The sequence below is a fragment of the Heloderma suspectum genome, chromosome 3, assembly GCF_057233095.1.
Source record: "Heloderma suspectum isolate Gila_16-S chromosome 3, 16-S_ref, whole genome shotgun sequence".
Lineage (NCBI taxonomy): Eukaryota > Metazoa > Chordata > Lepidosauria > Squamata > Helodermatidae > Heloderma > Heloderma suspectum.
The window spans coordinates 14783922-14798870 of record NC_139460.1 but is presented as its reverse complement, the minus strand read 5'-3'; the positions used below and the strand labels follow the sequence as shown (position 1 = coordinate 14798870).

Sequence of the window (14949 nt, the reverse complement as noted above, 5' to 3'; positions counted from 1 at the left end):
TACTCTAGGATGCAGTTCATCTGGCCCTGGAGATTTGAACTCATTCAAAGTAATGAGGTGTTCCTTGACCATATGCCTGTCGATCTCAAGCTGCAATCCTGCCCCTTCAGCCTACACTTTGCCTTTGCCAGGGGGTCATAGACCCTCTTTTGGGAGAAGACTAAGCCAAAGCAGGAATTGAGCACCTCTGCCTTTTCTTTGTCATCTGTTATCGTTTCGTTTTGCCATCCTTATTTAATAGCTGAACCACCATTTCTTTCCTCTGTCTTTTACTATGCACGTAGCTAAAGAAAGCCTTTTTGTTGTTTTTAGCATCCCTTGCTAACCTCATCTCGTTCTCAGCTTTAGCCTTCCTGACACCATCCCTGCAATTCTGTGCTACCTGCCTGTACTCTTCCTTTGTTACTTGGCCTTCTTTCCACTTCCTATAAGTGTCCTTTTTTGTTTTCAGGTCATCCCTAAGCTTTTTGTGAAGCCACATTGGCTTCTTTTGTTGTCTTCCACCTTTTCTTCTTGTTGGAATTGTTTGTGATTGTGCCTTGAGAATTTCCTTTTTTAAAAGCTCCCACTCATCTTGGACTTCTTTTCTCATTAGAGTCGCTTGCCATGGGACCTTACTGATCATTGTTCTAAGTTTATTAAAATCAGCTTTCCTAAAATCCAGGGCACTTGGCGGGGGGCGGGGGGGGAGGCGGTGGAAAAAGCAATTTTCACAAATTTCAGCTGTAATTTCTGCAAATCATACAAATTACAGCCACGATTTCATTTATGTATTTACATTCTACATATACCACTCCACATCCAAAGATTTCGGAGCAGTGAACGACAGATATGATAAAAGAATAAAAACCATGTTAAAATAATTACTATTGTAAAAAAGAAACAGAGTTCTGATAAATTGAGTTCTGATAAAACTGCAGCCGGCCGCTCAAGGAAGGCTTCCCGAAATAACAATATTTTCAGGAGGCACTGGAAGCAATGCAACGTTGATGCCTGCCTGACATCCAAAGGCAGGGAATTCCATAGGAAGGGGGCCACCACACTGAAGGCTCTTCTCCTGGTGGACTCCAGTGGGGCCATGTGGAAACACCAGGAGCAAATTACATAAATTATGGCTGCAATTTGTGCAAATCATGGCCGCAATGTGTGTAATTCATGCAAATTACAGATGTAATTTGCAGAAATTGCTTTACGCAAATAAAAACAACAACCTGGAAAACCCTGAAATCATGGGAAAGTGAACCAAAGTCCAGGGGACTGAGCTGACTAAAGCTTGGCGAGCTTCACCCCCTGAATGGATTCCTCCACCATCCCTAGTTAGCCTGGAGAAGAGAAGATTAAGGGTAGACATGATAGCAGTCTTCAAATATCTGATGGACTGTCATGCAGAAAATGGTGCAGACCTGATCTCCGAGGGCAGGACTAGAACCTTATAGGGAATCAGATTTCAGCTAAATATTTGGAGAAACCTTCTAATGGAGAGGGCTGTTTGGCAGTGGAAAAGGAGGTCATGGGTTCTCCTTCGCTGGAGGTATCTAAGCAGAGGTTGGATGGCCATTTCTCAGGGAGCTGCATCCTGCATTGTAGAACCTGGATTGAGCAGGGGGTTGAACTAGATGACCCCCAAGCTCCCTCCCAACTCCTATAATTCTATGATTCCATGCAACACTTAGTGGCCATAGTGCTAATCAGCCCCATGTTTCAGTGGGTGAGATGTGCACAGGCAACCTGTGCTAGTTTGAAAGTTTGTAACTGCAGCCGATCAGCTGGCTGCACAGGCAAGCCGGTTTCCCCATGCTACTGGTGATCAGCTGCGGTCCAGTGATTCATAACAAAACTCTTAGGTGCGACAAGCCTTGGCCTAGGGAACTCTGTATCAGATTGCTCCCCTGAACTATGTACTATCAGGACTACTACTGGCTGGAGAAGGGAACTGGTGACATCATCAAACTGGGGCATTTGTATGACATCGCAGAATCTGGATCATGAGACACCAGAGGGCCAGTCCCATGCTACTGACTGATATAAAGCTTTTAGAGCTGCAACTATCCCTTAATCTAAGCAATCTGTCTCTGAGTTAGACCTCCAGATTCTCCCCCTATTCTCCCTATGAAAGGAGGAAGGGGGTTGGCTTAACTCCCAGCAGTGCAGGCAGGGTCAAAAGGTTGCTTGGGTTGAACACCAACCCAGCAAAGTAGGCTGCCACCATCCCTTACATCCAACTGAGCCTAAGTCAGAGGTCTCTCAGACCTTACAGAACACCCCTAAGGCTTATGAAATGGTGTGTGAGTGGGGGGAAAACTAGCACCCTGTGTTTCTAATCCTTAGGCCTGAAACCTTAAACAGTAGTATTAACCAAGACTCAGACTCTGGATTAAGTACTGAGGCAATTAGGAATGAAGCACACAGACAACCAACTATAACGAGGTAGTAAGTTTATTGGGAAAGGGGAATAAAAGACGTACAAGAATGAGAGTTACATTGGGAAACAATATTTCAAGGCAAAAATAAGAAAGCTTCCTTACCCTGTCTATATGTACCTAAGCACAGGTCTTCCAATAGGACAGGGCCCAAATGGAGATACTTGAAGTCCAGAGCAAAGGCAGTATGAAGATAATGGCTGAACCCCCCCTGGTTATATGCTCAAGCCCCTGCCAACTCCAAGGTGATCCCTGTTAGCCAATCACAGGCTGGCTGGAACAGTTTTCCCAGGCCCCAGGGTGAGACTTCCCACAGGAATGCAGCTGAGATCACTCCAGCCAGTTAACTGATTCCTGTTCTGACCTTGGGGTTAGAGTCGTCACGAGATAACACACACAAGTGGTTTACCTCTATGTAACCTCTCTTCAGCCTTGTGAAATGGAAACTTAAAGACTCCTAGGACACGCACATAAAATGGAGTTCTTGACTCTCCCAGACTACCTGTCTCCATGCAGTCAGTCAACTGACCAAGTGAATTCTGCTTGCCTGTATGCTGCCTTACTACCCCAAGGAACCTACCTTTCCTCATGCCAGAGAGCCAGACCCATCAGTTGTGCATATGCTGCTCTCTCACATGTGGCTGCCCTGAAGTGAGTCCGCTAAAGCCCTGTTAAGGAGTTCTGCCTGAACAAAGCAGAGCAGTGTGCAAGATGGGTACATGGCTGTGCATACTAGCCCTGCCCCCAACATCCTCACATGCACCAGCCCCTCCCTCCCAGTCCCCACCCTTCCTACGTTGAAGGTGGCTTCTCATTGCGCTCGCTTGAACGCGAGTAGAAGTTTTTGCACGATTGAACCTTAATAAAGCTGGTTCCTGACTACGTGGAGCCTTCTACTGCCATTCAAGCAAATGTGAGTAGAAACCCCTGTCACATCTCCCCTCCCCATGTGGGAAGGTTGGCAACTGAACAGCCATGGCCAGGGACTTTGGGGGCAGGTCGGGTTGCACACGACATCCTGCCACAGACTTTTAGCCAGCCTCTGTTCAGGCAAATGCATGAACTGGGCTTATGTCTTGAAATAACTGAGGTAGCTTTTAATTCATGCTTTGGTCTGAAAGACCGCATCGCAAGATTCCAATTAATATGTAATAGCTTGAAGTCACAAACTATCCTAGAGGTACTGTAGCCAAATTAAGGTGCAATATTGTGAAAAACCAAAAACGAATGACAACGGCAAAACTTCAACCATCCAAATCTGTAATTGAACACTAACATTTCCCTTTTTAAAAAAATGGAGGTTAAAAGCTTTTTGGACCATGCTGTTGGAGGCTTCATTTTGAGACACTGATCTCATGGCAGGTGTAATCCATGGCTATATTTCAGACATTACATTTTTTAAGCAGAAGTTTGGAGGTGCAACTGAATGTTACAGCTGCTGTCTCTGATAATGTCAAACACCTGGGCCACATTAGCAGACTGCACTCCTTCCTTCCTTCCTCCTTTAGTTATTATTGAAATTAGGGATATCTTGCCTTTCTATCAAGGCAGACAATCAAAAGTATTAAACTGCAAGACTGAAAATGACCAAGGGCTCCCTCCAATCACTGTAACACCTGAGAACAGTTTAATGCAGGGGAGGCAGCAGTGTAACCAGCCTCCTGTGTTAGGTGGGGCACCCACATTTCTAGGTGGGGCATTTGCGGGAAGGCGTATAGCAACAACTAATCCCCCCCCCCAGCTAGTGAGGAAGAAATCCATTTGGGGGGTAGAGTTTGATGATTTTTCCTAAGCTTCCCTCTGCCCCCAACTTCATTTCGATTCCCACTGTGGTGCACAACTCAATCTGCAGCGAGTTGGGCCAGTTCACAAATTTTCCGAGAATTTTGGACACGGTTGGCAGGAAGGTTCTGCCATTTGCACAAAATTCTGAGCAATTTGTGCAAATTACAGTCAAAGTTGCACAAATGGTCACATTTGTGCAAATTAAACAAATTATGGCCAAAGCTGTGTAATTTGGGCAAATGTGGCCACAATGTGCACAAATCCAGCCATAATTTGCTGAAATCCGGCTTTAATTTGCACAAATTGCTCAGAAATTTGCACGGCTTGTGGAACCTTTCCCCTGCAAATATGCAAAAAAGTTTCCAGAGTTCAGGGAACAGGCTGCAGCTCAACTCTCAGATGCAAAGCAAGTTGTACATACCGCAGAAATCTGTCCAGCCAAAAGCGAACCAGATTTCCTAGCAACGGACATCCCTATCCCTGGCGGAGAGTGTCCCTTGGGTATGAATGAAGTTTAATCTGTTGAATTATCCCACACTTCTTTGAGAGTTCTTCAGGAATACCAGGCTCAAAAGCTTGACTTTGTCTATAGCCACAGTCCCCTTTCACTTGTGGTCTATCCCTCCTGAGCTTGGCTTTGATGATGGATTAGGTACCTCAGTCTTAGATTCCACCCGAAAAACAAACTTGTCTATACTACAAGTTTAGGGAAGGGCAGAGAGAAAATAAGTACTTTAGGGTGTGTTTGTTAACTCCTCCTTGAAAATTCCTTTTTCTAGTCTTGTTCCTGACCTTTGGATTTTTCTTCCTGTTGGACAATCAAGGGAAATCCTTTTAACTAGTTGCCATATAAAGGACTAACTAAGTAATTGGAAACTAATTGTAGTAAGCAATTGGCTTTTTTTTTTTTTAACTGGTTGCTGGGTGGATTTTTCTGCCCAGAAACCCTGAAAAAGCCTCGTGCTGGGCTGCACACATTGGGAAAATTAGAAATTTTCTAATTTCTGAGTTACAGTTTAGGTGGCCAGCCAGCCAGCTAATTGTAGTGTGCACAGTGGAGTTTCTATTCCTCTAGGGCTGTTTTCATCCTTTGCCATCCAGTACTCAAGAAAAAGAAGAAAAGATGCCCACTATGATCGTGAGTATAGTGAATGCTTTAAAAGAGTAAAGGGTAACTTAGGGTAGATATTTTTTCAGATCACTTTAAGTTATCACTTTATTTCACCCTTTAGCAATAAGCACCCTATCCTGCTCTGTTCATCATAATAACTGCAGAATAAACGGTTACTTCTTACTGCAGGCAGGCAAACATGCCACTTTTTTGCTGGTGGTATAGAGAACACAATTGAAACTGAAATGCAGAGCAAAGGAAAGTCCAAGGGTGGATGGTGGAGTCTAACTCTAGCCCATAATGCAAATATTTAATATTTAAATCTTCAAGGGTCATATTAATATACAGGCTGTTTTTTTCAGAATCACTTCGGTAATGATAGGGTGGTTGTGATCATGAAAATTCACACTCAGTCAGGAAAAGTCTTGAGTGAGCAGACTTTTGGGGGCTCTTCCAGACGAAGCTTTTGTTGTGCACTCACTTTATATGCTGCATTTTTCAGACAATCCTATTCTTAAATTGCTCCTGTCCTTAAAACAAGCTATCATTCTTTAAATGGAGGCTGTCATTGTCTGTCATGTCACAAATTAAAAAGGCAATCCCGCCCCGCAAATCCTGGGGGGTGGGGGCAAAGCACAACTCGGGGGGGGGGCAGTGGCAGTGCACCCATGTGGCCCACCCTGGCTATAGGGCTGAGGAAAGGGCAGTTTGTGGTCATCCAGATGTTTGGCTACGCTGGTTAGGGTGGATGGGAGTTGTAGGCCAAAACATCTGGAGGGCAAGAAGTTGCTCACCCCTGCTTTAATGACCTTGCCAAACAGCAGTCATACACTAACTCCCCCAGAGTGCTCTTAAAAAGCCAGAAAGCAGGGACTGAGGCCACACAGGGCCTCTCAGGGGGAATGGGTGCAAGATAATCTACAACTGAAATGCAGTGCCTGAAAACGCCCGATTTCACATGCTTGTCTGCAGTGGAGGGCCACAGAGAGGGCATCTGATGTTGAATGAAGTGGGCAGGGAGGTATGCATAGGAGGAAGTGAGCCATAAAGTATCCTGGCCCCAGATCAGTTTAGGCCGTTAAGGTAAGAACCAGCGCTTTGGATTGGTCTTGGAAACAAATCTTTAGCCAATGCAAACGAAGTAGGATGAGTGTTATATGCCAAAGTTGGGCAGCTGTGTTTTGGGCCAGCTGGCCAAACACCCTTCAAAGGCAGCCCCCATGTACAGCACATCATGGTAGTCTAGTCTGGATCTTACGAAGGCATAAATGACTGTGGCCATCCAGGAATTGTTCTATCCAGGAACAGATTGGTTTTTCCTATCAGTTATGAGACTGGTGTAGTATAAGGGACAGAGTATCCGACACAGAATGGGGAGAACCAGGTTTAAATGTCTATGAAGGACATTGGGTGGTCTTGGTCTTTTCACTTTCTCAGCCTAAGCTACCTCACTGGGTTTTTGTGAGGTTAAGGGGCGGGGGGGGGGGACATGAATGGAAGGATTGTAAGGAAGGATTGGTAAAACTGTAACAAATACGTTATTTTTAGGTTAGGACCACTCCATAGATTACGTTTCTAGGTATAGGATATCTTAAATGTACACCTAAAATGTAAAGTCTGAATGTGGCAAATCTGCCTTGCACACATGTGCATCTTACCGATGTATTCATCAGTGAGCTGTGGTTGGCTGCAGTTCGCTGTTGATATGCACTTAGTGCCAAATCTGGATTTGCCTGTGTGTAAATATGCACAATAGCCCTTAAGAAGTATGTTGTCTATTGAACTTTGACTACTGATTCAAGATCCACATGTATGGTGGTAACACGATGGGTTTATTAAACAGACTTATATGCAGCTCCCTGTACACGGGTATCTAGGTAGCTTGCCCACTGGCATGGAGCCAACACATAACTGACCCTGCAACGTGGTTCCGAGCGCGCACATAATTTGGGCAAAGACACAGCTCTGAGATGAAGTTGGATCAGGGCTTTGTGCTAGCTGCACACATGGCCCACATTGTAGAAAGGGGAAAGGTTTCCAGTTATTACAATGTAAGAACTTGAGGATACAAAGGCCCGCCATTGTTAAGAACGATTTGACAATGCTTTCTTCATCCACCTGATTTCTGTTACGCGGGGACGCTGCTACATAATCTACTAGCTGCGTTCACCCCCTGCCCTTTCAGGAATTGATAACTCCTCCACACAATTCTCTGAATGACTTCCCCAGCTTTTTCTAGAACAGCGTGTTCGGAGCACTTGTTTAATACCACAATGATCCTTTCCCCGGGCCTCTCCTTAAGCAGCTTTAGAGAGTTAGATATGAAATGCAGAAACCGGCAATCAGCAATTTTAAGTCATTCATGGACTGTATATAGTGTTTGCACATGTTGGCTTCCAGTGTATTTATCACTGCCATTAGTTTCTGCAGGAGAAAGAGGGAGTCATAGGAAACATAGGAACATCGGAAACTGCCTTATACTTAGTCAGACCCTTGGTCCATCTAGCCCAGTATTGTTGACGCTGACTGGCAGGAATGGCTCTCCAGGGTTTCAGGCAGGAGTTTTTCCAGCTCTGCCTGCAGATGCCAGAGACTGAACTTTGGACCTTCTACATGCCAAGCATGTGCTCTGCCACTGACCGACAGCACCTCCCTTAGTCATTCCTTAACATGTGCTCACATCAGGCTTGCTGCTGTATATAGTGTGAAAGCTAAACCACTGGCACCCTAGTTACTGTCAGGGTGGACACTGTGCCCATAGAATCCCAGAGTAGTTCTGATTCTGAGGAAGAGCAGCCGCTCCTGGGAGAGGAGCGCGCTCATCCTTCCCAGGGCCAACAGCTGGCAGAGATTCCTCCCACTGGCATTCCTGGCATAGATAGCGGTCCCGGGAGTGAGAGAGCGTGGGAAGAAGACTTGCTGGACGTGCGACGCCGATGCAGGGCGTGGTGCCAAATGGAGGGCGCGGAAAGGAGGCGTAGTGCCCGGTTGGTGCACAAACAATGGTTGCGCCCAGAGGATCCAAGGGAAAAGGGGAGGGACTCTCCCTAGCCCATAAGTTCAGGGACTGCCAGTGATTCTCCTTCAAACGGGGACCAACTGTTCCCACTTAGGGCATAGGTACTCTGCTGCTCATAGCTCGTTGCTAACAGTAGAGTCGTTAAGTTGTAAAAGAGGAATAAAGCTTTGAAAAGAATCCCTTTGTCTGTGTCTGGACTTGGCTACTGGGTTAGACTGAAAGAGGCCACCAAGGAGCCCTTGACAGTTACACTGTTTTGTCTCTGATAAAGAGCTTATACAAATTCCTGGAGGAGAAGGCTATCAGTGGCTACCAGTCTATGTGCTGCCTCCAGTACCAGAGGCAGTGAGCCTAGGTACACCAGTTGCTGGGGAACATGGGTGGGAGGGTGCTGTTGCGCTCATGCCCTGCTTGTGTGTTCCTGCTCGACAGCTGGTTGGCCACTGTGTGAACAGAATGCCGTACTAGATAGACCCTTGGTCTGATCCAACATGGCTCTTCTTATGTTCTTACAAATAATGTATGAGTGTGGCACTAGTTGATGCTAGACATGCACTACTGGTTTTCAGGTATACATGGAACAAAAGGCATTTTGTTTTGTGCCCAACACTAAGAACATGATGTTTAAGTAAGGATGTTGCCTGTGATCCACTGATTTGCATACAGAACTCTTTCCCAACCTCCCGCTCATCTTCATCATCAGGTTATTTGAAGGACCACCTACACCCATAAAGACCTCTCCATGTTTTAAGAACACATTTGGATGCCCTACTCACTTGCCCGCCACTAATATTAGTAAGGTTGGCAGGGCCTTCTAGGTGGTGGCCCATCGCCCTTTGAAATCCTCTCCTGAGAGAGATATGTCTAGCTACAGCTGGGCCTGCTTTTAAGAGGGGTTTAAAATGGACTTGTTCTCTCGGCTTTTAATTGAAAAGGTTTTATGGCATTTGCTACTGTTAGATATTTGAAGCTGTATTTTGTTTTAACTGGTTTATTTTAAAATAGTTTAAAATCACGGCCCTTTGATATTTTGTTTGCGACTGAAATGGACTGTTTTTATATTGTTAAGTTGCCTTGGGAAGACCATGGTCTTGAAGGGTTGCTAAGAAATATATTTCAATAAAATAAATGTTTGGAGACTGGCTTCCTATTCTTGAAAGTGCCAAGGGGAGGAAGAAAGGGAAGTGTTACTTTCCCCTCTGGAGAGGGAGGCTTTGGTTCAGTGGTGGGTCACAAAATTTGCATATAGAAGGTCCAGGTTCAATCCCTGACATGTCCAGTTAAAAGGATGAAATAGCAGTAAATGGGAAGAATTACTTCTAGTGGAGGCTGGTGGCTCAGTGGGGCCGTGAGTCCACTCTGAGTTTCAGTCAGAACCAGTCAGAACTCCAAAGGAGCAATCCAAGGTGCTGAACCTATTTTGGGGATAGAGTAGGGATTTCGGAGAAATCCTCCATGGACCCCAATGAGACCGGATTCTATTGAATCCGGCCCTCCTAAGTCCACGGAGGATCGGATCTCCTACCTCTGCCTCCCCATGACATCCCTCGCTGGCCGGATCCTGCCTGCCACCGGCTCCGAAGCCCCAGCGATATGGCCGCCATTGCTGTATCGCGGGCTGGACTGACGTCCGCTACACCATTTGCGTCCCTGCTCTTTGATGTGATAGGCTACGGAAATCCCTGTTCTTTCGTGTGATAGGCTACATAAAGATTTACGTAGCTTATCATGTCGAAGAGCAGGGACGCAAACAAATGGTGTCCACTATGCTGGATGCCATTTGCGTCCGCAGTATGTCAGTCCAGCCAGCGATACAGCAATGGCGGCCATATCGCTGAGGCTTTGGAGCCGGCTGGCGGGTCCGCAGAGTCAACGTGGAGCAGAGCGGGCCAGCGAGGATTCCAGGGGGGAGGAATGGATGGCTCCCCCCGGCGGACCCCCCGCGGACAGCAAAGTAAGGTATTTGTACATCCCTAGGATAGAGTTCTGCATCTTGGTTAGCTCCTTTAGAGTCCTGACTGGTTCTGACTGAAACCCAGAGCCCCACTGACATTGAAGCCATCAGCCTCCACTGACTACTTCTTGAGACATGGAAGAATTGCCAACAGTTAGACTAGATAGGCCAGATGGACCAGTGCTCTGACCTGGTATAAATAATCTTCCTGTGTTCTTGGCTCCCAGACTGCCCCACCTGTCCCTAATCAATGCTGAGTTCATTCTTTCTTCAGCTAGTTATAAATACAGGGAAATTTGCTTTTCTGCAAATTGGAAACTTTTGTCCTGTTCTTTGGTGGTACATAGTTGGCCACCCTAGGACTTTCCCATCACCCTTGAACTGGAGATGCCAGGGATCCAACCTGGGACTTTATGCATGCAAAACAAGTAGGGATGTCAATCACAGGGAAAAATCTGGCCTTTTTTGGTCACAATGGATTCCCGCAACACTCCTGACTTAGCTTGCATTTGTGAGCCAAGCCGCAGACTAGTTCTTGAAATCCAGGAACTTTGGGTTTCTTTTTTTATTTGCACAAATAGTCATTTGCAAAATGCGGCTGTAAATAGTGCAATTTGCACAAAATTGCAACCATAAATGGTGTAATTTGAGCAAGTTGCAACCATAATTTGAGCAAATTACACCATCTATGGCCACAATTTTGGGCAAATTGCACTATTTATGGCCACATTTTTCTGTAAATGGATATTTGCGCAAATAAAAAAAGAAAAATCTACCAGCTGGCCCAACTCGTTGCATGATGAGTTAAGCCTGCTGGTGGAAGACAGAACAGAGTCCAGGGGGCCAAGCTGGTGAAAACCTGCCGAGCTCCCCCCCCCCCGCCAATGGATTCCTCCGACATCCCTAAAAACAAGTGCTGTAGTACTAAACTAAAAACAAGTGCTCTAGTACTTTAATCAGGCGGCTCGCCTGATTAAAGGCAGCCGCCGGCGAGATCACATCACTCCAGTGCTGAAGGAGTTGCACTGGTTACCAGTTGTTTTCTGGGCCAAATTCAAGGTGTTGGTTTTGACCTTTGAAACCCTAGACGGTTCCGGCCCAGCCTATCTTAAGGAGCACCTCCAGCAACATCAGACAGGCCGCTTAACAAGATCAGCCTCGGATGGCCTTCTCTCTGTCCCATCAGCCAGGACAGCTAGGCTGGTGGGGACGAGGGAGAAGGCCTTTTCTGTGGTGGCCCCCACTCTGTGGAACTCCCTCCCTAGGGAACTCCGTCATGCCCCCTTTTTAATGAGCTTCCGTCGTGCATTAAAAACGTGGTTGTTCAGGCAGGCATTTGGGGCGGGTTAGGGTATTTTAGAAAATGTTTTTATTGTAGAATTTTATTGTTTTAAACTGTTTTATTGCTTGTTGTACATCGCCCAGAGTGGCTGGGTGGCCAGCCAGATGGGCGATTAATAAATTTAATAATAATAATAATAATAAATATTTTCACCCTCGGTTAGAAGCACTGAGCCAAACCATCTAAGCCCATTAAATTCAATTTTGACTGATAGAATGCAGGTGTCTTTCTCAGCCCAACTAACTGAGATCCAGAATGGGAGGCTGTTTTGGGGTGGTGGACAAGGGTAAACAAGTTGAATCTTAATCCAGGCAAGAAGATTGGGGTGCTTGGGTTGGGAAACCAACTACTCTGGGTGAAGGTTTGCAGCTGGTCTTAGATGGGGTTGCACTCCTCCTGAAAGGCCAAGTCCGCAGTCTGGGAGTCCTCCTGGACTCTGTGCTGACTGGGGAAGGCCAGGTGGCTGCAGTGTGCGGGAGTGCATTTTACCAGCCTAGGCTAGATCGCTAGCTGCGACCCTGTCTAGAGAGGATGGACCTTGCCTCAGATATCCATGCACTAGTGACGTCCAGGCTGGATTGTTGCAATGCTCTGTATGTGGAGCTGGCTTTGAAGATGGTTTAGAAGCGTCAGCTGGTGAAGAATGCAGCCCCCCAGGTGTTGGTGGGGGTGAGGCAACTCAGCCATATAATGCCTATCCTGCGCCAGCTGCACAGTTACCGGTGTGTTTCAGAGCCCAATTTAAAGTGCTGGTTGTGACCTTTAAAGCCTTGAACGGTTTAGGACCAAGCTACTTGAAGGACCGCCTTCACCCTTATCAACCAGCCTGCACTTTAAAATTTGCAAGAGAGGCCCTTCTCCATTGCCCACTTGTGAGAGCAGTTAGGTGGGTGACCGCATGAGAGAAGGCCCCTTCTACAGTTGCCCCACACCTCTGCAATAAGTTGCCTTTGGGGTCTGTCAAGTCCTATCACTGCAGGCTTTTAAGAAGGCCCTGAAAACGTACCACTTTACTCTGACCTTCCCCTGATTGATGTTTTATCAGATTGGGTTGTAGCTTCAGTTGCTTGTGGCAAGTTTTATTTTATGTTGGTGTTTGTTGTTTTTTAGAATGTTTGCTGCTGTTGCTGTTTTTAATTGGGTTTTTACTGTTTTTATTGTGCTTTTATTGTTTGTATCACCCCATTGGTTTTTATTATGTTTTTATTGTTGTACACCGCCTTGGGAGGGCTTCTGCCTTGAAAGGCGGCCATTAAATATTTTAAATAAAAATGAATGAATAAATAAATATACAAAATTCCGGGGTTAAATCTGGGGTCATCTTCATGCAGGGCATGTGCTATAGCTATATCACTGAGCTATAGCTGCTTCTTGAAGAGGGCTCCATCTTGGAGTCAATGCCTTTCCACCAATGTATTGCATTGCCCAGATTATCTAACGTACCACTATCTTGTGTTCTTGTTTGCAGCAGAGTCATGCCAGGTGCCCAGCCCACAAGTGTTCTGTTGAATCGCCTGGGTGGATACCGATTCAGCACTCTGCTGTAAGTCTGAGCTTTAGTTTTTTACTCCTCTAATGCAATGTTGTGAGAGAATGAAGGAGATGTCTGCCAGAATGTTTGATAGATTTCTGACAGAAGGACAAAAAGAAGGGTGCTTTCTGGTCTGTATGAGTTCCTTTTGAAGTTTAGCTTTGACCATTTTGCTGTCATTGTGGTTCTGTATCATCGTTTGGATGTGTAGCGCCTCCAGAACATTACCATGTGTGGATTTCTAGCACAGGATTGAAAATAACCTTAAATAATGTTGGACAGATGTTTTGTTGGTGACAGCTATTAAAAGATCCAAAGAAGAGAAAGATACTATTTTTCCGCTGTAGTGGTTCTTCTTGCTTTCACTCGTCTAAATTAGATAAACTTTCCCACATTTCAAGTTAAATTCCAATCAAAACTTTCTACAGCTGTAGTCTTATGAGCATGCATGTCCCATTGAATTCTGTGGGATTTATTTCTGAGTAAAGATGCACAGGATCCGGCTGCAGGAGTCTTAAAATTAATGTTGCCGTATTCACATACAGACCAACTTAGAGATGTGGTCAGGAAAATAAACATTTGAGTTTTGCCTCTCCCAGGGAAGTGTAAAAAATTGAGCCTCGTGATCAAACTTGGGCTATTGTAAAACTTCAAATTTGATGCATTCAAACCTGTGTGTGTGTGTGTGTGTGTGTGTGTAGAGAGAGAGAGAGAGAGAGAGAGAGTCTGATTTGTTTCCATGATCAAGGCGTAATTCAGAAAGTGCATTGAGATCAAAGAAAATAGCCCCTGATTAATTGGGGCTTTTTGAACCATCTCTTTCCCTTCCTGATGAACATATAACAGCTGGGGGCTAATTGGGAAATGTCAGTGGCCCAAAAGCACTTACCTCTGTAGGCATTTCATGTGGTTGATGTAATGTTTATTAAAAGGCTCTGAAGGTGGTTTATTAAAAAGCTCTTACGGCACAATTCTATGCGTGTTTAGACAGAAAGGAGTCCTACAACTCCCAGCATTCCTGTCATGTTGGCTGGGGAATGCTGGGAGTTGTACGACATCTTTTTTGCAGCTAAATGTGCATAGGATTGCACCCTTAGTCTATGTGCTGCTTCACAGATGGGCAGTGACGTTTGCACTGCAGTGATGTGGTGGAGTTTCTGGAGTGCAGGTATTGTATATATATGCACAGAGATTGAGAGCCTTTTCAGAATTGTGCTAGCCACGTGGACTGCTTACATTGGCAAGTACTTCCTTGGCCTCCACCAACAAGCTGTTGAGACCCATGAGATGTTGATAGAGGGACATTTAATTGGCCATCTGTTGCACAGAGATGGGTGGAATCTACAATGTAATGGAACGCAGAAGCTGACCAGAGATATTAAAGATACTTTGGCTGCAATTTTATGCACAGTTACTTGGAATGAAGCATCACTGATCACAGCAGAACTGACTTCTGAATATCGTATGCACACTTGTTCGGGATTTAGCCCCATGCGATTCAGCAAGATGTATAAGTAAGCATGCATAGGATTTGACGATATGATATCTTGGCTTGTTGCATTTGTAAAACAGGGTATGTTGATTCGGGATACCATCCCTGAGTCACTACAGAAGTCAGGAAAAACATTGATCATGCGGAGCAGGTCCCCAAAGAGTATACTGATATCTCGTAAAGATGTACTTATGTCTCATAATTTTTGAATGAAGTGCATGGAATCTCATACATACGATGTCATTAATGGAATAAAAGGTTGTAAAAAAAATAATCTAGATATTTAGACAAGGGC

General features: G+C 45.4%; 1 protein-coding gene across 1 annotated transcript in view; it reads left to right on the top strand.

The window, feature by feature from the left end:
* Positions 1-14949, top strand: part of DLG2 (discs large MAGUK scaffold protein 2) — a 1591953-nt gene that overhangs the window by 292188 nt on the left and 1284816 nt on the right. Inside the window, exon 6 of the mRNA XM_084842537.1 lies at positions 13100-13174. Coding sequence (XP_084698663.1) covers positions 13100-13174 — 75 coding nt within the window. The remainder of the gene's footprint in view (positions 1-13099; positions 13175-14949) is intronic.